Source organism: Zonotrichia albicollis, chromosome 3 (genome assembly GCF_047830755.1).
Source record: "Zonotrichia albicollis isolate bZonAlb1 chromosome 3, bZonAlb1.hap1, whole genome shotgun sequence".
Lineage (NCBI taxonomy): Eukaryota > Metazoa > Chordata > Aves > Passeriformes > Passerellidae > Zonotrichia > Zonotrichia albicollis.
The window spans coordinates 14,146,099-14,166,341 of record NC_133821.1 but is presented as its reverse complement, the minus strand read 5'-3'; the positions used below and the strand labels follow the sequence as shown (position 1 = coordinate 14,166,341).

Below are 20,243 nucleotides of genomic sequence, written 5' to 3'. Positions count from 1 at the left end.
TCATCTGCTAGGACACACAGAAACCACGTCTGCCTCACCATTTATAAAACTTCCCCCAGTTGCTGTTTTACAATGGGAGCTGGGCAGTGTCCAGCTGGGCCCAGGCCCCCACACTGTGCTCAGCTGGGAGCTGGGGCCTGCCCTTCAGTGCCAGGAAGCTGTCAGTGCTGGCAGGAGCAGATGTAGAGATTCCTGCTCTCGAGGCAATGCAGGAACAGTTCAGGTGGACCCTGACATCAACCCCAGGGCCATGGCTGGTGGTAAGAGTTGATTCAGGCCCTTGGAAAGTGGCTGCACACCGAACAGCACAGCTGCAGTTCCACAGGCAAAGGGAAAGGAAGCTCCTCCAGTGAGGAGAGGGGTCACAGCTGTGCTGCTGGGGCCAGACAGTTTTTCCCTCAGTGGCCAGCTCTGCCTGCCCCCTTGTGCTGCCCAAAGCATGACAAGGGCAGAGGGAGGTCTAGCTAGGGCAAGACAAACTGAGCTCACACATTCCTTGCTTGAAAGGGCTAAAAATTCATGCAGGCAGTGGAGCAAGAGGTCAGTATGTGGAGGGGTGAGGGCAGGGTGGTGGAAGGACGAGTTCTCTTCAGCCCTGGTTGGAGACAATGGGGCGGCTGATGGTGCTGTTGGTTGTCATGGCTGAGAGCTCCCATCTGTAACACACCAAGAGGACACACACTCAGAGAAAGCACAAACACAGTGCCCAGGGCTAGAGCAGCTTTGCTTCATGTCAGCCTCAGCTACAGTCTCCAGCCCAGCCCACAAAGGTGCCCAGGGCCCTGGGCAGCCCTCAGGCAGGTCAGGGAGCACCCAGGGTGAGCTCCCAGCAAGGCACACCATACCTGATGTCGTGGGGAAGGCAGGACTGGTCCAGGCTGTACTGAATCACTGCTAGCTTACACAGTGTCTTCAGACTGGGGCCTGGGAAAAGAGAGCAGTTTAGCTACAGCAGCCTTTGACTGGACACCATGGAGGCCCCAGCAGCATGCAGTCAGTGCCACAGGAAACAGGGCAGAGCCTTGTCTGAGGGACAGAGTGCACACCAGGGACAGGCTGGGGTGCTCCCACAAGAGGCCTTGCATGCAGGAGTGCACAAAGCATGGCTGCACCTCTGGCTGCTGTGCCTTGAGCCAAGCACACTGGTCAGACACAGGTGTCTGGCTCCAGGACATGGCACCTGCAGCCACAGAGAGCACATTTAGGTGCTTCACAGCAGGGCCTGCTCACAGGACACCTTGTAGTAAGAGGTACAGGCTGGGCAGGAAGTGCTCACGTACTGAAGTCGAGGATGTAGAGATCTGAGTGATCCATCAGGTCAAATTCATCACCCATTCCCTCCTCTGGAGATGGGCTGCAGAAACCAAGCACAGTGTGTCAGTCAGTGCCAAAATTCTTATACACCAGCTTACCAAGGGCTGAGCAAGCCCAGGAATGTCCCTGTCCCAGGCAGGGGCCCTGTGATCCCCTCTGAAGTCCCAAGGAGCACTCAGAGTCATCACTTTCTCAGCTCCTTGCAGAGTAGGCAGAGCTGCACAAGAGCCAGGGAGCAGAAACCCACACTATTTCCTCTGCAGGGCATGGGAGATCTGCCTCCTTTTCATGGATGACCATGATGATTCCACCATGAGCCTCCCCCTCACCTCACCTGTCCATCACTCCTGTTCTCATGTATTTAAGATCTACTGCATTTATTTCAGCTTGGCCCCTCAGATGCTGTGAGAGGAGTGTAGAGAAAGCAGCTAGAAAACATCTAAACATCTGCATGGCAGGGCAAGCACAGACATTTCTCAGTCTGACTGAGGAATCACTTTGGACTCCAGGCACAGCTGGAGTGGTTGAGCCAAAATGGGGATGGCATTTCAGAAGACTGTAGCTGAGCACTGAGCAATGCAGTAGTCATTTTAAACCAATTCCAATTTACTGATACTCCCATTTGATGTTGGTCCAGGAATGCTGATGAGGAACTACAGCACCAGGCATTTCTAGGGAACAGCCAGCCTCACCTATGGTTTCCTGCCACAGTGGTCTTGATGGAACAACCAAAGCACCTGAGAGACTGGACACTACATCTCCTTGCACAGACAGATCAGCCTGTGCTGAAAGAGGGGAAAATACTCCCTTGGCTGATGGTTGTTTGGAGAATTTAAAAGAAAGGAAAAATGTTTTAAGTCCTGCTTTGGTCTGTGACAAAACAACTTAGTGTCCCCTCACCTCTTAGCTGGGACTGACCTCATGTAGTGACTCCTTGCCCCTGTGTCTCTGTTTCCCCACTAAGCTTCACACTCATGGGACATGAGACAGTACCTGCTCCCCCAGGTCCCCACAACCTCAGGCCAAGCTGAGAGCACAGCTCAGTGCTGGCACAGACCTGTTGCTGATGGGACCCATCTGCCCGGATACAGGCAGGAGCCCCTTTAACTCCACCTCTGTGCTCACCACACCACAATCTAATCTCACATCCACGTCACAGGAAACCCCAGGCCATCCCTTATCTATCAAAGGAAAGCCAGCAGGCACCATGTCTGTGCCTTTAATCACCAAAAGGAAAGTAGCAGAGTGAGCCTGGAGTTCAAGACCAGGCAACCTCCAGGCAGCACAGCAGCGTGCAGGGCACACCTTTGGCAGCCAGAGCCCAGCAAAGCTGCTCATTCCAGCTGCAAAACAACTCACCCTGCACTCAGTGACAGCCCCTATTCCCTCACCAGAGCCAGAATTCCTAAGCCTTGTCAGGGAAAACACAGTCCCAAGCCAAATCTGGATCAGCATCTCTTCAGCTAAATTGTTTTATAGCATTCTCTCTCCCCCTACTTCTTCCTTGTGGATGGTCTCTGCACACTGAATTGCTGCTGGGCTTGGGAGGAAACCAGACCAGGGCCACAACTGTGACACAGCTAATGGGAACACCAAGCTTCCTGGTCCCTTAAATGGGACACAAGTGAGGGATTGCTCCTGGCCACAGCTGGGGCAAAATCACCAAGCTCTGGCCAGGACTACCAAAGAAACAAAGCTTTTGGATGCCCTAGGAGCAAGCAGCCTGCAGAAGCGTCTCTTCAGCAGGAAGTGTGAATCCTGGAAAGGCAGACACGAAGGGGCTTTGCTGCCCATCCCCCAGTGCTGTTCCCTAGAAAGCTGAGCCTGCCGGCTCATCCTCTGAGGATCCCTGCAGGACAGCCCCACCCCTCCCCCTGGCCAGCCCGGGGAGCACAGGTCAGCAGGCAGACCCATGGGAGTTCTCCATTACAACGACTTCCTGGAAAACTTCTTATCTCGCCAGGCAGCTCCAGAATACACCTGATAACTGTTACAGGAAGCCAGCATGGCCCACCCCCACCTCCCACTTCCCCAAGACCCTCCCTCCAGCCCAAGCTGGCTGCATTCCTGGCTGCCAGCAGCTCTTCCCAGCCCACACCATGGCTGATGAATGGGCCTGTATTGGGGTTGAGCCTGACCTAAGCAACAAGCTGAGTTCTGAAGTGGTTCATGGAGAAGACAAGGCACTGCTGCATTGCTTGGCAAGGGTGAACCAAACTCCAAAAAGCTGGTGTCAAATTTGTTGTGGTATGCTAGCATTTCCCAGGAGTGCCAAGGCTTAACATCAAAGTTCAGCTGCTGCTGCAACACAAATCTACACAGCACAGAATCTGGGACCACCCAAAACTCCCCTAAAGCCTTACCTTCTGCTGTACTGAGCAGCAGCCAGTATCTTTGAGGAGACTGGATAAACTCAGCACCTCTGCATACCTCACCTGCACTAAGCACTCCCTCAAAGTGACATGGACATCCTACAGCTAAGCACACTCCCCCTTCACCCCATCACACACTGGTATGGTCAGGTCACCCTTGGTTCTGTGCCCCAAGTTTGCTTCAGAAGCATCCCCAAAAAGCTACTGTCAAGAACCCAGAGAGAGCCCCAAAGCTTTCCCAACCATGTGGAGAGCTGAAAGCATTTAAGATGTCTCTGCAAGGTAGATACTGGCAAGCAGGACTGTGCTCCAGAGCTGCAATTTGTCACTCCAGACAGCATGGAGTGTGTCCTGGTGATAGGCCACTTCCTTTCTTTTAGCAGCTGTTAAGGCTCTTGGCCACATCCAGCTGCCCTGCACCCTGACAGTATCACTTCCAGTGTTTGACAGCTAAATCCATAACACCAGGTCCCTGTTGTGAATGGCAACGTTGCTAAGGAACACTGGCAGAAGGCAACACTGTCTTGTCATGTGTGTAGGCTCCTCAAACAGCTCCCAGCTGAGCTGACATCCCACTGCAGCCTGGCAGCAGAACCCACACTTGCCAATGGAAGAAAGAAGCTCTGGTGGGAGAAGCAGGGCAGCATGTAGGTGAAGATAGGTCAGTTTGAGGTCTGCTCTGACACAGCAGACTGAGATACATGTCCTTCTGATAGCAGGATCTCTTCTCTTATCCCCACAACCTCTTTACCAGAAAGCTTGAGCACTGCACAGCCCCTCCTGAGCAGCCTGTTACACCCTTCTGTCTCTACATGTACAAGATGGCTTGTCACCAGAAGATTTACAAGCTTACATGACACTTCAATCTCTTCCATGGCCTTTTTTCAGGGGACCCTGATGTCCATGATTACCTACACTTGTCAGATAGGCTGACACTTGCCACGTGCCTCTGAAGTCCATCTGATGGGTCAGAGTGTGAAGGGACACTGTGCTGAAGGGGCTGGCAAAGCCTCTGGAGGAGCCACCTCACACAACTCACCTGGTACCTCCAAAGAGGATGATTCTGTCCCCCACTCTGCAGCAGCACTGCCGGCGCCGAGGACATGGCCCCTTCCCCTTGGGCTCAATCTTCCTCCAGGAAAGAGAAACTAACAGGAGGAAAAGAGAGAAAACTTGTCACAAGAGCCTGGCCAAGACCAGCTATAAGCAGGCCATGAATTTAAACAGATCACAGGAAAAGCAGAGACCCAGTACCCCACAGACACCAGCTAGCCAATATGCAGCCTCTCCCCTGACTTCCTCATTAATGGCCAATCATGCACTTCCATGAGGCTGTTCCTGAAGTGCCAGTCACAGTCCTGGAGCTCTGCCTGCTGAGACAGGATTTGCAGGTCGTAGCATAGAATGGTTTGGGTTGGAAAGGACCTTAAAGACCATCTTGTCCCAACCCCCTGCCATGGGCAGGGACACCTTGCACTACACCAGGTTGCTCAGGGCCCCATCAAGGCCTTTCACTTGCAAAGCCTGAGCACCAGGACCCACAGACTGCCACGGCTGCGGGTCCCACATCACAGGGAGCTGTGCTGGGCAGAGCTGCAGGGACAGACAGGCAGCCTCCCTTCCCCAGGGCCTGCTGCGGTCGGGATTTGGAGGAGGAAGATCCAGGAACCAGCGCCATCTGCTGGCAGGCTGCGATCGCAGAGCAGCCGGGCAGAGGTGCATCAGCCGCTGGGATAGCTCGGCTGTGGGAGGAGGGCGTGGAGAACTGGGCCAGGTGGAGACAGCAGCCTTAGTTCTTGCTGCTCTCTGCGGCAAGGATGCTTGGGGGCGACAAAGCACAGGACTGAAACCTGCAGGAGGAGCTCTGCCAGCTCACAATCAGCTTGGGAAGCAGCTGGTTGGCTGCTCTCAGGTAAATTTACTACAAAGTAATTAGCAAACAAAATGAGTCTAGACAGTGAAACGTGCCTGAGGACCCCAAACTGGCTCACAGCTGAGTGAGATTCAGGGTACCAGCTGAAGAACCTCCCTTCTGCAGCACAGTTTGAGCTGGTACCAAGAGATGGTGATCCTGCAGCTCAAGTTGAATGGTTTCTCCAGCTATAGTCTCTCTCTTCCCTAAAACCTACTTCTTTCCCATATCTTCTCTTCTGTCACTACTTTTGCATGTTTAAGAACAAGACAAAGTTTTTCCAATGAAATATGTCTTTCAGCAATACCTCATTTTCTATTTTATAATTGAGATCTGGGAACATCCCAAGGAGGAATAGGCACAGTAGTGATTTGCTGTCAGAAGAGCCAAAAGCCATTCCCCCCCAGCAGCACTCCTTGGACAGTACGTTCCTCTGAGCACTCACATGCCCGCGGGCCTGGAGCACTATCACTGCAGCAAGTCAGAAGCATAAATACCTGGATTGAATTTCCAGAGGTCATGGAAGTGTCTGTTCAGGCGTGCATTGTAGCCACCAAATACATAGAGCTCCCCGTTGTAGCTGACTGTAGGGAGTAAGCACAGACATCAGAGGGCACCCAGCACGTCCTTGACCCAACACCAAACACAAACCAACGTGGTGCTGGCTGTCCACCTCTCCTTATATCACCTTCATGTGCAGTGGGGAGTGCAAGGCTTTTTGGTGGGCAGCAGCTTTGCACAGAAACTGGGCTTTGTGCAACCCTTTCTAACCCACAACCCTGCCCAGCAGAGCAAACACTCCTTCTAAGAGAGGCAGAAACTTCCCTCCACCCTCAGCAGACCCACACTCACAGGCTGAGTGGCAGAAACTTCCCTCCACCCTCGGCAGACCCACACTCACAGGCTGAGTGGCTCCTCCTGCCCTCAGGGAGCACAGGGGTGTGAGGGGAGTCCAGCCAGGAGTTGGTTTCTGTATCAAACACTTTGATTCTGTTACAGTAGATCTCGTTGTTAGAGTGAAAGGGCCCAAAGCGATCAGCTCTGCCACCAAACACGTACATCTTTGTTCCAATGATGGTAGCTGAATGAAAGTCTCTCCAGCGAGCTGGAGTACCCTGAGGGACAGAATAGAAAATAAAAACAAAAGAAAGAGTGCAGATCAGCCAGGGAAATAACACATCTTGATGGGGAAGTTGGGTGGCTGCCTTCTCCTGGAGAACTCCCCAGCCTGTAGAGCCCAGCCACATCAGCCAGAAGCTGTGAGACAAGTGTGGGCAGCTACCCCAGAGAATGGCAGATGCAAAAGTTCCTCCACAAACCAGAGGGAAAAACAGACACTGACCTTGGCAGAGATTAAGGTCCACGTCATGTTTGTGGTGTCCAATTTATGGATATCATTTGAAAAGCAGTCAGCCTGGAAGACACAAAAGCAGCTTGGTCACAAAGGGACTGAGAAGCCTGGTCACATCCAGCCCCAGAAGGATGCTGCCCTGCAGAGCTGGAGCATCCCTTTGGATTCAGAGCTTCCTAAGAAACAAGGTGCTTGCTCAGGCAGCACTTATCACTTAACAAGAGGAAAGCAAAGCCCGTTTCTTCCCAAAGGTGTCCTGTCTTTTCCTGCAGCTTTCCCATTTATTTGGTGCTCAGTTCCTCCCACAAAGGCTGTCCTGCACACAATACATTCATGGCAGGAGTTTGCCTCCTCTCCATGTAGCAGCAGCTAAGAGGCATTAGCAGGACAGTCAAACTGTCTCTGCTAAGGCTGCCTAAGGAGATGCAGAAGCCAAGATTACTTCTGGGAAGCTGAACATCCAGGAGCAAATACACTCCAGGTTCTGAGGCCCCACAAAACCCATCTGCAGCTGGCTGCCTGGAGGACACTGCATTCACACAAACAATGTGGACTCCTGCTCCTCCAGGCAAGGTAGAGAGCAGCAAGACAGCCAGAGGTTTATTTGGTCTTGATTAAAAAAAAAACATCTGAACCCCTCCTGCTGCTGTGATCAATATAATGGATTTGGCCTACCACCCTCAGAAAAGAAGGAATAACCCAGAAATTTCTGTAACAGAGCTCAAACTTTCTTCCAAACAAACAGACATGACTTTGCACATCTGTTCTGGAATCTGGTGATAATTTTTATTTACCCACTTTTTAAGATTACATCATGAGGATTTGCTAAAAAGAGCATTAGGTACACTGACAGCTATTGCAGGATGAACTTTGGCTCAGGGTATTCCTAATGGGAATGCAACCACATGTTTGCTGAAAGGGATCATCAAGATGTCAGAGCAAGTGGAGACTGCAGGGAACACACACCAGACTAGGACAAAACCTCACAGCAACACTGCAGAAAGTGTTTTTTCTGGCTCACTTCTGAGCCAAATTAAAATAAATGTAGATCAATATATACTTATTAAAAATGTTGTGTATTTATGTATCTACATTTGGCTGAGAAATGAGCCAGAAAAAAATTAAATTTTTACCTCTTTGTGGTAAACATGTTTTGTGGAATTTAAAAAAAATCCAACACTTTTTTGGACTTGCTTCTCCAACCATCTTCTCCATAAAACAATTAGCATAACCTGGGCACTAATGCCATAACTTTGCTAAGTTACAAAATGACAGTGACTTGGAATACAAACACACCCCCGTGTCCTGCCTCTATCAGTGTCCTGGGTATCAACACCCTCTTTCCCAAGGGCTCACCAATTAACAGTTACAGCGATCACTCACCAGCTGTTCATAGCCTCCAAAGATAAACATGCTCTTTGCCAGGACACAGGCTGAGTGCCCATCTCTTGCCCCTGGGACCATTCCAGAGACCTTTGGTGTGAACCACTTGTGTGTGTCTGAAACAAAACAAGAGGCAATGCTGAGAAAACACAGTAGGAGTTGGGGTGGGATAGTTCTATTACTGCTGTTCTTAAATTTCTAAGGCAAAAATAATTCCTGCTTTCTCACAAAGCACATGCCCTGCCAGAGAGGCTGCAAGCTTCTTTGGGCAAGGCTACCTGCCTGAGCCCCCACAGAGGGACACAGTGACAGAATCCTCAGCCTCTTGGCATGGCCACAGACCTGACAAAGAGGTCACATTTTAAGTGTGAGTAGTACAGCAGGGCTTGAACAATGTTACTTTTACAGAATCTCTTGCAGAGTGTACTCGTGAGTCACTTATCAACTCTGCATTCACACTTTCTATTACAATGAAGCAATAATGCTAAGTGGCACAACTGACCTCAAGGCGTGGAGATGCTCAGTAACTGAGCATGACTGAGGAAAAACAGCTCTCAAAACCAGATACAAATCATTTAATCACAAGTTCTCCATGTTAGCTGTTGTGCATATCTCCACCTCTGCAGTGCAGCTCTCCCTGTCTTATCTGCTCCACTTGTTACATTCTCTCACTTTCCTCACTCTTCCTTTCCTCTTGCTCACTCTCCACCCTTCACAATGCTCCCTGTGAGCCTGCACCAAACACATTCTGCCCCTCAGCCTGCACACTCCAGGGGCTGGCTTGATTTAGAAGATGACTTAAATCCAGGCAGAGCTGCTCTCCATGCCAGGGCAGCACAGAGCCAAGGCAGGACTGGGTGCCAAGCACTAACAGGCACCTGCCCCAAGAGCTCCCAGAGGCACAGATAAGCCCTGAGGCTGCAGGAGACATTCCCCACCCTCCCTAACAGCCCTTGGCTGCCAAGAACAGTGCTTATTTCAGAGAGTTGTGGAGCCAAAGCACGAGGATGACTTCCCTGAACTTGGCCTGTGGACACAAGTGTCCACCTATGCTCCAGCTGGCACCACACAAAGGGTCTTGCAAGGTCAGCAGAATCCCTGGGGAGCTCTAGTGTGACATCCCAGGGCTATCGAGTTCCTTCTCTCCCTGGGGCTGCTTCCAAACTCAGTCACATTATATCAGCAAAAGCTCACCCAATTGCAGCACGGAAAAACCTCAATTTGGGATCTGCTCAACACTGCAGAGACAAAATTGCACGCACACAGGACTTTATTTAGCCTGATGTGACTCCTACAGTGGAACTTACACTGCAGACATCGCACTGTGACTGCCAGCCACACTTTCCAGGAATGGCAGGCCTGTGTGTACAGACAGCGGCAGAGGGTTTGGAGCAGGACTTTCTGTAAATTTTCACTTAATGCTAAAGCACTGCAGCTGCCAGGGAGACTGGGCAGGTCCCACTACAAAGCCTCTATGTAGGCAGAGCTTTACTGGTGGCTTCTCAGCTGCATGTGGCAGGGGAAGGAAGGGGGAAACCCTGTGCCATAAGCTGTAAGATTCTTCCTGATAAAGAAGAGATCCATGGACCAAGCACCAGAGCAAGCAGTTTCCTTGCAAGCTCAGTAAGACAGTTACTGGCCAGTATTTAGATGGACTTGCATCCAGAATCCAGATATACTCCTTTTCTTTCCTGACACTTGTGTCCATGCAGTTCCTGATGGCGCCTTTTCTCCAGAGGTGCTCCAGCAATGCTATGGAGAAGCCAACTAAAAGGCTCAAGGAGTTTATTTTTCAGGTTTATCTAACTTGACTCATGTCTCCCCTGATTTTGCCATCCTGTCCTGGACTACTCCTGTGCTGTTCCTCACTCTCCTTCACACCTTCAGAAAGAAGAACCACACTGGAGAGGAACCACAATCATCAAGAGCCACAATTAAGGAATACTATATCACATAGAGAGAACACTTCAATTATTGCTACTATCAGAGAGAGCACACAAAGCTGATAGAAAAATTAAAACCATTTTCATTACTAGAAAAGATCAGCAATCTCTGCCCAAAGGCTTGTAAGCACAAAGGCCACCATACTCCACTTCTAAAACTGCTCAAACAGACAGTGACAACATTTCCTCCAGACTGTCACTGAGCGACAAGAAAACAAGTTGGGGGGCAGAGAGGAGGTGTGATCAAGACCAGCTGTGCCAAGGAGCAGTGAGAAGCTGGAACTTACTGACATCAAAGGCATAGAGCACGTTGCAGGCTCCCTCGGTGTCGTTGCGGCCGCCCCAGATGTAGACGGTGTCGTCGATGAGCACGGCCGAGTGCCCATACCTCATGTAGGGCACCTCCCTCACGTGGTCTCGGCTGTTTGTCCACACTGGAGGCAGCTTGATCCAGCGTAGAGACACTGGAAACACAAGTTTGAGCCCATTGCTGACAGTTCATAACCCATCCTGTGTGTTGCTTTTTACCCCGTGACAAGGGGCAGAAGCAGGTGAGTAAACAAGAGAAAGCTGTGTCTGACCTCAAGTAGCAGCTAGTTAAGAAATACAGAAGGCAAAACCAGGCTCTGTTCTACAACAATTCATTGAAAAGGTTTCCACTCTGGCTCATCCTAGACTGTGAGTGAAAGGTACAGCACATACATAAACAAATAGGGAAAGAAAAATGAAGAAGTACAGAGGGGACCATGAATGCAGACACTACTTCAAGCCAGTGAGATTGCTGAAGAGACTCAAAGCTGGGAGAATGGGCAGCACAGGAATAACTCACTGCAGAAAAATGCAAGGGAACACCTGAAGGCATCACTTGGACTTGCACAAGCACAGTTTAAGTAAAACAACCCAGCAGTTTTGTAGGAACTGGGTCTGTTTGCTTTTGTTTTGGTTTTCAAGCTACAGATGAGGTGGCTGTCTGCCTCCTTTACCCCATCTGTACTCAAGTTCTCCCTGCTAACCTTGCATTACTAATAGGAGTTCTTTGGGATTACAGGTTCCCCTTCCTGTGTGTCATGTCCAGCAGCAGCCAGAACAGTCAACAGGTATTACAGGGTTTAATCACAGTGCAAGAGCCACAGCAAGTGTTACATAACAGCACCAGTCACCCTCCTTCCACCACATACAGCCTCCAGGTTTGTTTTCTACACAGAGCTGATACAAAATACAGCAGAAAACAGTCTGCAGCTCCTCTGAAATACTAACATAGGGAAAGGGAAAAGTCAGGCATCTCAAAAGGTGGGCATCTACCCCACAGGCAGAAAGGGCACTGAGGAAGCACATGCAATGCTAAAGTCAAGCTAGACTGGATGCTTCCTACCTAAAACATAGTTTTCATCTTTGGAAGACTCATTCAAAATCTGGTATCTTGGCTTTGGCACTGCCACCTGACAGTGCTAGCTGAGCAAGGGCTTGGGAAGCCACTGTCACCTTCATTGTGGTGGCTGCAGCATTCTGACACTTTAATACTTGGGAGTGGTAAGAGGCAAAGACAACACAAGAGCATTCCTTTGGGCACAGTCATTATGCTTCCCCAGAAGATAATGCTGCTCTACCTGGCACGTTCTACAACATTCAGCTGTGTTGAGTATAAAAGCCCAGTCCCTCTGGACAGAGGTGAATGTCACTGTTCACAGGATCCTGAGCTACACCCCCTCCACCCTGAGAGCAGGTCACCTTGGCAGCCCTCTGTAACCAATGCTATTATCCCTGCTGCATATCAGTCTTAAAGGAGTGAATTCACTGCATTTTACAGACAAACTAGGTTTGTCTACATGCGGGTGGGTGCTCACAGGGCATTCAGCATGCTGTCCAGTCTCCAAAACTGGTCATTGGTTCTCTGTTCTTGGCCCTGTTTAGCTGGAGCCACCCAAGCATCTGTGCAGTTTTTTAATCACCTGCCTAATTACAGGGAAATGCTTAAGGGACCAGCTCAGTAACCTCTTTAGTTCAAGGAGCACTCAATCAAGAAATACAGCCTGTGCCAGCACAACCATGGCTCCAACTCAGCCTCATGACAGGTACTGGTTACCCTACACAAATGGCTCCAGTTGCAGATGCTTTTCTAAGCTATGCTGTGAATCTGCATGATAGTTGTTACCAAAAAGGGAAGGCCTCCCTCCTAGCCACATGCCCCTACTGACTCCAGTTGTCAGCTGCCCCCACAGGGAAACAGCTCAGATGTCTACACCTGGAATCTTTAGCGAGTGCAATGTCTCACACCGTGCTCCTTCCGCGCTATGGGCAGCTGAACATGGACATGCTGCCATGACGGGGGACCTGAGCCAGCTCCATATCACCTCTTTGCACCTGGCTGACTTTGTGTTTGCACAGAACAAGGACAAACCAAACCATTGGCTATGTGACCACCACAGTGAGTCCCTATCCTAGCAGTCACATGAACTAGAGCCCCTGAAGCTGAAAATGCAAGGCTGCACAAAGAAAAAGGCTTCTACCTACTCTGACAACATTTTCTGGAAATTTAAGAGTCAGACAGCATGTTACAGGGTATAACATGTCAGGCATCAGCAGGTGAGAAAAGCAGTGAGCCCAGCAAGCCAAGTCCTTTGTGCTCACGAGGACATGCTATAATCATATTGTTGTTATTATATTTCTAGAGTCCATACCTTCTGGCTGGCTTTCTCACATGCAGCTCCTCTCAGCAGTGTTGTTCCTTGTGGCTCCGTCAGGACTCCTCTAAGGCTCTCAACCCACCCCCTTTTTATCCTAGTTGCCTTCACGAGCCACAGCTGCTGCCCAACTAAGGACTTCACAGCCATAGCTCATTTAGAATAACTAGGACTGGGGCAAGGCCACTTACACAGTACACAGATTTTACAGGGACTCCTATACAAGGCCACGCTTACCTGCGTTGAACACGTGCACGTCGATCTGCCGCAGGGTCTCATAGTCCTCTCCCGAGCAGTAGCCACCGAAGGAATAGACCTTGTGGCCCACAGCCACGGCCGCGTGGTTCACCCTGCGTGGGCCCCCTTCCAAGTGCACTGCCCAGCGGAGCATTCCTCTGCCAGCCAGGTGCTCTTCAGGGCCCCCAGTGCCACAGCCGCATGCTTCCGAGGCCGCTGCAAGGGCTGCAACGCACACACAAGGCCAAAATAACAACATCCACCCTTCCCTGAATGCCTGCTGCAAAGGTTACCTCAGTGTGACCTCATTCACCTGCCTCCCACTGGGAATGTTCCTCTTGGGCTCAGAGGAGCAAGCAGAGGTGCCCTTGCACACAGAACCCCTCAGGGTGGCTGCACAGGCAGCCCCAGCCAAACACCTTGGGCCTGGGCACGCACACGTCACGGTCATGTCAGAGCCATTTGTGCGCATGAATGAAAACACGCAGCGAGAGCCAGCGGTGAAGGTGAAAAGAACAAACCCAGAGGGAAGAGCGTGCTCTTTGGATCAGGTCTGAGAAACAGCAGAGGAAAAGATTAAAAACAAAACACCCAACAAAAAAACTCCAAAGAATCACCCCTACATAAAGCAACCAACTTCCCGTTGTGAAAAATGCATGTATTTTATGATTGGCTTTTTGTAAATATTAAAATGAATATTATATGTGTTGTGTTAGAAAGTAATGCTGTATTAATTCTCTTAAGTAGTGTGGTAAGTATAGTTTTAGGTTATAAAAAATGTTAAAATAGAAACTATGGTATGTAGGATACTTTCTTTAAGAAAAGGACTTGCAGCAAGATAGCAGCCATAGGACACCTGAATCTTTCAGAGAAAAAGAATTTATTGCCCTCTTATCAGAAGAAATGAGCTTCTTCCTGCCTCGAAGGCACTGTCAGGATTCAGAGGAAGAAGCTGACACTGACCAGACAGAATCCTGTATTTGAATGGAATTTATGCATCATGTATGAGGTGTATGAATGTGCAACAGGCTGTTGCTTTTAAGAGTTAATCCTCTGTTAACGTGGGTCCTTTTTCGGGCTTATTTTACCCAGAAAAAGGTACCCGGACGTCTGTAACTCTTTGTATTTATTGTCTCATATTGTCCTAATTCAAACTGTCCAAATTGTTATTGCCCTAATTGTATTACTATTTTTTATAACCATTTTATTACTATTAAACTTTTAAAATTTTAAAAACAAGTGGTTGGCGTTTTTCACACCATTATAGGGGTGGGTGACAACATTAGCATTTGGACTCATTGATCTGAGCACTAGGGTTCAAGCTAATTAACACAAGAGAGCAGAAATCCCCTAATCTAGGTAAAAAGCTCTTTGGTGATGCTCAGAAAAGGTCTTTTCCTCCCATAGCAAACCCAGGCAATAACTAAGAAAATTCTGTAGCATCACATCTTGTTAAGCAACTGATATCCTTCATTCCTCAAACAGATGGCTTGGATCATATCTTAGAGAAGTCACCACAGCTGATTCTTGCAGAGATTCTCCTTTGGATGTAAGAACAAAGAGGAGAGTCCTGCCCAGGTGCTTCTGAAACAGCAGCTCAGTTTGATTTTTAACAGTTTTCTCCTAGCTGAAAACAGGCATTAGAAGAAATGTCAGTGTTTCAGACAGCACAAATAAAATTGTCTTATTTCTTGTTTCTAGGTTATTGAAAGGTTCACTCAGCATGCTCCCATCTCACAATCAGTTTTAGCCTTTGAAGAATCCAAAGAAATTTGGGGATGCCTTTGAACAAGGACTAAATTCCTACACATACAATTCCTATGCTCTGTCCCATTTCATTTTGGCAAGGAGGACTTCTCTCCTGTTTTAGGTTTCTGAATTGGCTGGAGGGCAGCAAGAGGGGCAGTGCTGTGCTGCTCTGCTCCAGCAGGCCACCCCCAGCCCCTCAGTCAAGTGGAATCACTGCTCACCACGAGGCCCACCAGCAGCCTGGCCACCCCAGTGCCCAGCACACCCACACTCTCACATTTATCCCTCCTTTAGAATAAGGGAGAATAAGAGATGCCACCAACAGGGAGCTCCTGGCATGCAGCAGAGTTTAGACTTCCAGTATCATCCACTGACTCCATAGGCAGCTCAAAACCATTCAGTAACCACTCACCTCATTCCAGAACTCTCAAATGTCATTAAAATTTGAGTAGCTTATTTTAAAAGTTATTTATTTTTTCAGTTGTTTTCATGCTCTGTACATTAATTTGATAGGACACATGCAAAGCCCAAACAGAGACCATCCTGCAGCCTTATTGCAACAGGAGTCTCTCCTGCAAACCTGCCTGTTCCTGCAGCAACCACCCTAACCTAAACTACAGTCAGTAACACAGAAAGCTGCAGCAAGCTTTGCTCCAGCAGGGGTGCTCCAGAAGGGCCCAGGAACAGCCCCCATCTTCCACAGGCCATGCTTCAATTTCAGATCTAACAGCTTTTTTTCCTTAAGCATCTTTTTTTTTAAGCCAGGCAGCACTCTTGCATAAGTCTTCTGCAAAGCTACAGAACAGATGAGTTTCCATGGAACCCACCAAAGGCACCTTCCAAGCTATTTTGAAGGCTTCACATATCTAAATCTGTTTCCTGCCTCAGTCACAAGTTATTCCTGAAAAATCTAACCAATGTTTCCCTCCTAATCTCTTCTTGTTTAAGTGATTCTGTAAAATACTCCTCAAGGAGCTTAACTGGTCTTTATCACCACCATCAATATTTTCAATACCCTTCAGACTGAGCCCAATCCAGGAGGACCAAGAGGATCAATCTTATTTCCAAGTTCTCTGCTTGATTCCTACTTAAGGTAGAGGAGCACAGCTGGCAGGCACTGTACCAAGGCCCCTGTGTTTTTTGTCAGAAAGGCTGGGAACACTCTTCCTCACCCTTGGGACTTCCCTTGAGCCAGGTGCAAGGATGCTGGTCCTGTCACTGCCACAGGAGCTGGCTACCCTGCCCCAGCAGTTCTGCCATTCCCATCAGAAGGAAGCTCATCCCAAGAGGTTAAATCTGGTCCACTGAGAAGCTCCAGGCACTGCCAGAAAGATGCTGAGGTTGAAGCAACAATGTTGGAATGCTGTTTCATACAATTATTGGGAAAGGTTTTCCCCAGGTGACTGGCAGGTCTGGAGTGGTGGAGAGGGCAATGGGATGGAAGTTGGCTGTGCTTTGCCTTGGCTCTGTGCTGGGATACCCCTTTAGAGCAAACACAGAGCTCTGCCAGCACAGCCTCCTGCTGCCCCTCCTCAGAGCCAAGAAAAGCAAACACTCATCTGAACACTTCACCAAGACAGAGTGACCAGAAGTGTGAAGTAATCTGTACAGGCCATGGGGAAACACAGGGTTTAACAAGCTGGAAGGGATTTTCCAAACCCAAGAGCTCTTCTGTACCCTGTAACAAAAACACCCATGCAAACTCTCATCTTCCTCTTCTGCCACTGGCCACAACCCTGCCCTGGAACCATCACATCTTCCTGCCACCACCAGGATTTGTTTGCCCCTTTTCAGCCTCACACAGGCCTGGCTTCCCCTCCTCCCTGCACAGCCCTGTCTCCTGAGGATGCCTCCCCTGCTCCACCCCATGCTTTCTATGCCCAGCTCCAGATTCTCCTTGCCTGCCTTATTTACAATTGTCTCTTTAGACCAATCTTCCATCCCAAAGCATTCTCCTCCTCTGAGCCCCCTCTGTGCACTATCTGCAAATAAGAGTTAGACACATATTTTGAGAAAAAACTATATTTTCTGTCCTACACCTATGGACACTGTTGAGTTCCATTCAAGTTTGATTTCCAATGCTAATTTTTATGACATAAATGAGGACATAAATAAACCACTTTTCAGTCCCATTCCTATGAGGATTTCTTAGTAGGAGAAGTGCAGCACTTGACATTAAGCTACAGCTTAGATTTCTTTACAGATCACAGAGGACACAGCCAAGGAGAGAGGGGAAAAAGCAAAATTGATAAGAAACAACTTACTAACAATTTCCCCCAATTGTACAGTATTAGATTATGCAAAGTACATTCTGTGGTTTCTCATTTAGGACACCAGTAACAGTGATGTAGGCTATAAAACACAAAAATATTGACAAGACAGAGGCAAATTGTATTAGAGAACTGGGAGGGCACTGCAGGATGAGGCACACAGAATCACAGCTTCTGTTCAAGCCATCCTTGCTTCCACTGACTCGTGTTAGATCCTCACTTTCACTCTCCAAAAATGAACAGATCTCTTACTTCTAACCCTGCAATCTTCACAACTCCCCTTTTCCCTGGTCTGCCATGATCTAGCCAGAAATACAGTAAGGCACAGAGGATGCAGAGAAATGCTGAAACCCCTGGTAGGTCCTGTCATTATGGAATAAGAGCATTTCTAAAAATCAGGACATGCTTCACTTACTGGTGAAGTACCTGATGTTGGTGATGCTGGAAATTAAGTGACAACAGCAGTGTGCTGTTCCTCTGCCACAAAGCACCTGGAGCATTGCACTGCTAAGCCAGGGAACAATCAGATTTCATTCAGCTCTGCATTCTTTCAATACAGCACCTACAGAAAGCACTCCCATATCTCTGCTTGTGCTGTTGCCTCAAGATGCACTTAATGCCTGCAAGAACCTTCATCCCAACTGCTGCAGCTTACACTAACAAGAGCCTAACAACACAGCACATGGACACCTGAGATCAACACAAATATCACTCAATAATCTCTCACTAGCACATGCTCGAAAACTGTTGTGCTGACTTGAACACTGTGGCACAGATAGAAGAAAATCCCCAAAACAACAACAAAAAAACCAAAGCAGGTTTCAGTCAGATTTTTCACTTGTTTGTTCTACTGACTTTAGGCTTGATATTTCCAAACCCTACAATTAGGTATGAAAATAATTAATTCAAGATAGAAAGCTACTGACCATCTCCAAGTACAGCAGCCAGGTGATGATCTTAAAGCAAACCCATATATCCTTGGATCCACTTTGCTCAAAGGGAGCTCCCTGGGCTCTCTCACTCCTCTATGCACACAGAAGGAAACCTAGAGCCATTCCTAAAACCTGCTCAGATCAGCCTTGCTGCACCCAATTCCCAAAGCAAGGGGGACAAACCCAGCAGCCTGGATTTTCAAGGGCTCATTCTGCCACCCCCAGAATCACAGCAGAACCCAAAGAAGAGCAGCCGACCCTGCAAAGCTGCCCCAGAGAACAAATCCTACCGTGTGGCTGCCTCAGTCCTGTCTCCCAAAAGACACCAGCCACAAGGTTTAGTAACCCTTAAAATAGCCCAGCCAGTTCACAGCAGTCCATATAGACTGTTCTATTTCAAGCACATCCAACATACTGTTAGAGATAACATGAGAACAACCCGCTTTCTTCACTTGTGCTTGACATTTATCTAATGCTTGGAGCATTTGTGCTAAGGCAGTGTGAAACTGCAAGCTTGCACATTCAACAGCTCAGACACTCACAATGCAATTCCAGCCCCAGTAAATTAGATGGTGCTAGAACAGCCCTGGAGCTCGTGCGCTGAGCCTGCTCTGGAAGCTCATGTTGGCCATAGGAACCACAGGCCACACTGCTCAGGCACAAATTTATCCCAGTGGCATCCCCACAGCCAGCCTCACCATCTCCTTATTTTTCACCAAATATTTTGCTCACTTACTTTTGCTTAATATTTGGATTCTGCACCTACTCAGCTGGCTTCCATTCTTCACCTTGCTTCCCAAACCCCAGCTTCTCTATGGAGTATGCCTAAGCTTTGGAGTCACTGCTTGAGCTCCCCATCAGGAATTTGGCTCAGCCTGTCAAGCTGTTTGTGCCAGGCCAAGGGCAGCCCTTGGCTTGGGAAGCAGGCTCAGGAAAGCCGAGCTAACAGCTTTACACAGGGCTGCATCAGTTTGTTCCTCCGCCCCTCTGCTGCACCGACACTGATCCCCGGGCAGGGTGGTGCTCACAGGTGCCAGCCTTCCCTTTCCTCTGCCTGGCACATGGGACTGGCACGCAGCCCCATGCCAGCCACGACTGGGTGAGAGAATAAAGGGTCTGAAACCACATGAGCCCACGGGATGGAGAGAGAAAGCACAGCAGAGGTCATGCCAGGGCAGAAGGGCAGCCTTCCTAACACTGACCTGCCTGGGAGGATGGGGATGTGTGGGGTCACAGAATGCTTTAAGGATGGAGAAGACTTCCAAGATCACAGATCCCAGCCATTAACCCAACGCTGCCAGGCCCACCACTAACCCATGTCCTGAAAGTACCACATTTATAAATTTTTTTAACACTTCCAGGGATGGTGATTCAATAATTTCCCTGGGCAGCCTGTTCCAACGCCAGACTACCCTTTTCGTGAAGGAGTTTTTCCTAACATCCAATCTAAGCCTTCCCTGGTGCAGCTTGAAGCTATTTCTCTTGACCTGCCTGTCAGTTGTTACCTGGGAGAAGAGGCCGGCCCCCAGCTGGTGACAATCTCCTTTCGGGCAGCTGTAGAGTGTGACAGGGTCTCCCCTGAGCTGCCTTTCCTCCGGGCTGAGCACCCTCAGCCGCTCCTCACAGGACTCCCTCTCTGCACCCTTCAGCAGCTCCTCTGCCCAGCTCCGGACACGCTCCAGCACCGTTGGCCGCCGCTCCCCGCCCGAGCCCCTCCGTGCGCCCCGCGCCCCCACCCGCCGCCCGCGGGCCCGGCCGAGAGCACCCGGGCAGGGCGGCGGCCCCGCGCCCCTGGCCCTCACGGAGGGGCTCGGCGGGGCCCACCGGCCTCAGCCTCCTCCGGCCCCGGCATGGCCCCGCCGGCTCCCCCCACCCCTGCGGCCCCGACCCCAGCCCCAGCCCCAGCCCCGTACCTGTGCCCGTACAAGGAGCGCCGACAGCCCCGCTCCGACACGAGCTCCCGCCGCTCCCTGGGACTTGTAGTGCGGCGTGGCCCCGCCCGGGTCCGCGGGCGCCCCCCCGCCGGAGCGGCGCGGCCCCGACAGGCCCTTCCGCGGTGCCGGGCCCCGGCCCCCCTCAGGGGCGGCTCCCTGGGTTCC

At 49.8% G+C, this 20,243-nt stretch overlaps 1 protein-coding gene across 3 annotated transcripts; it reads right to left on the bottom strand.

Moving 5' to 3' along the window:
- Window positions 1–23: 23 nt before the first annotated feature.
- Window positions 24–20,195, bottom strand: KLHDC3 (kelch domain containing 3). Of its 3 annotated transcripts, none has more exons than XM_005486752.4 (11): window positions 20,058–20,195; window positions 13,194–13,418; window positions 10,563–10,739; window positions 8,333–8,448; window positions 6,941–7,012; window positions 6,500–6,713; window positions 6,096–6,182; window positions 4,726–4,834; window positions 1,281–1,354; window positions 846–924; window positions 24–656 (listed from the first exon to the last, which is right to left on the bottom strand). In XM_005486752.4, the coding sequence occupies exons 2-11, from the start codon at window positions 13,345–13,347 to the stop codon at window positions 590–592; spliced, it is 1,149 nt and encodes a 382-aa protein (XP_005486809.1). In that variant the 5' UTR covers window positions 13,348–13,418; window positions 20,058–20,195; the 3' UTR covers window positions 24–589. The 3 variants fall into 3 exon arrangements, with proteins under 3 accessions (XP_005486809.1, XP_005486810.1, XP_074392892.1); XM_005486753.4 differs by lacking the exon at window positions 20,058–20,195 and adding an exon at window positions 19,650–19,849; XM_074536791.1 differs by lacking the exon at window positions 20,058–20,195 and adding an exon at window positions 18,435–18,457.
- Between the last annotated feature and the right edge of the window lie 48 nt (window positions 20,196–20,243).

Coding starts and splice junctions, on each gene's coding strand:
- KLHDC3 (XM_005486752.4), bottom strand. CDS start 13,347: ATGCTCCGCTGGGCAGTGCACTTGGAAGGGGGCCCACGCAGGGTGAAC. Junction 10,740..13,193: donor CGTGCACGTGTTCAACGCAG/GTAAGCGTGGCC, acceptor TTGTGTTTCCAG/TGTCTCTACGCTGGATCAAG. Junction 4,835..6,095: donor CCTCTGGAAATTCAATCCAG/GTATTTATGCTT, acceptor TCCTCCTGTTAG/TTTCTCTTTCCTGGAGGAAG.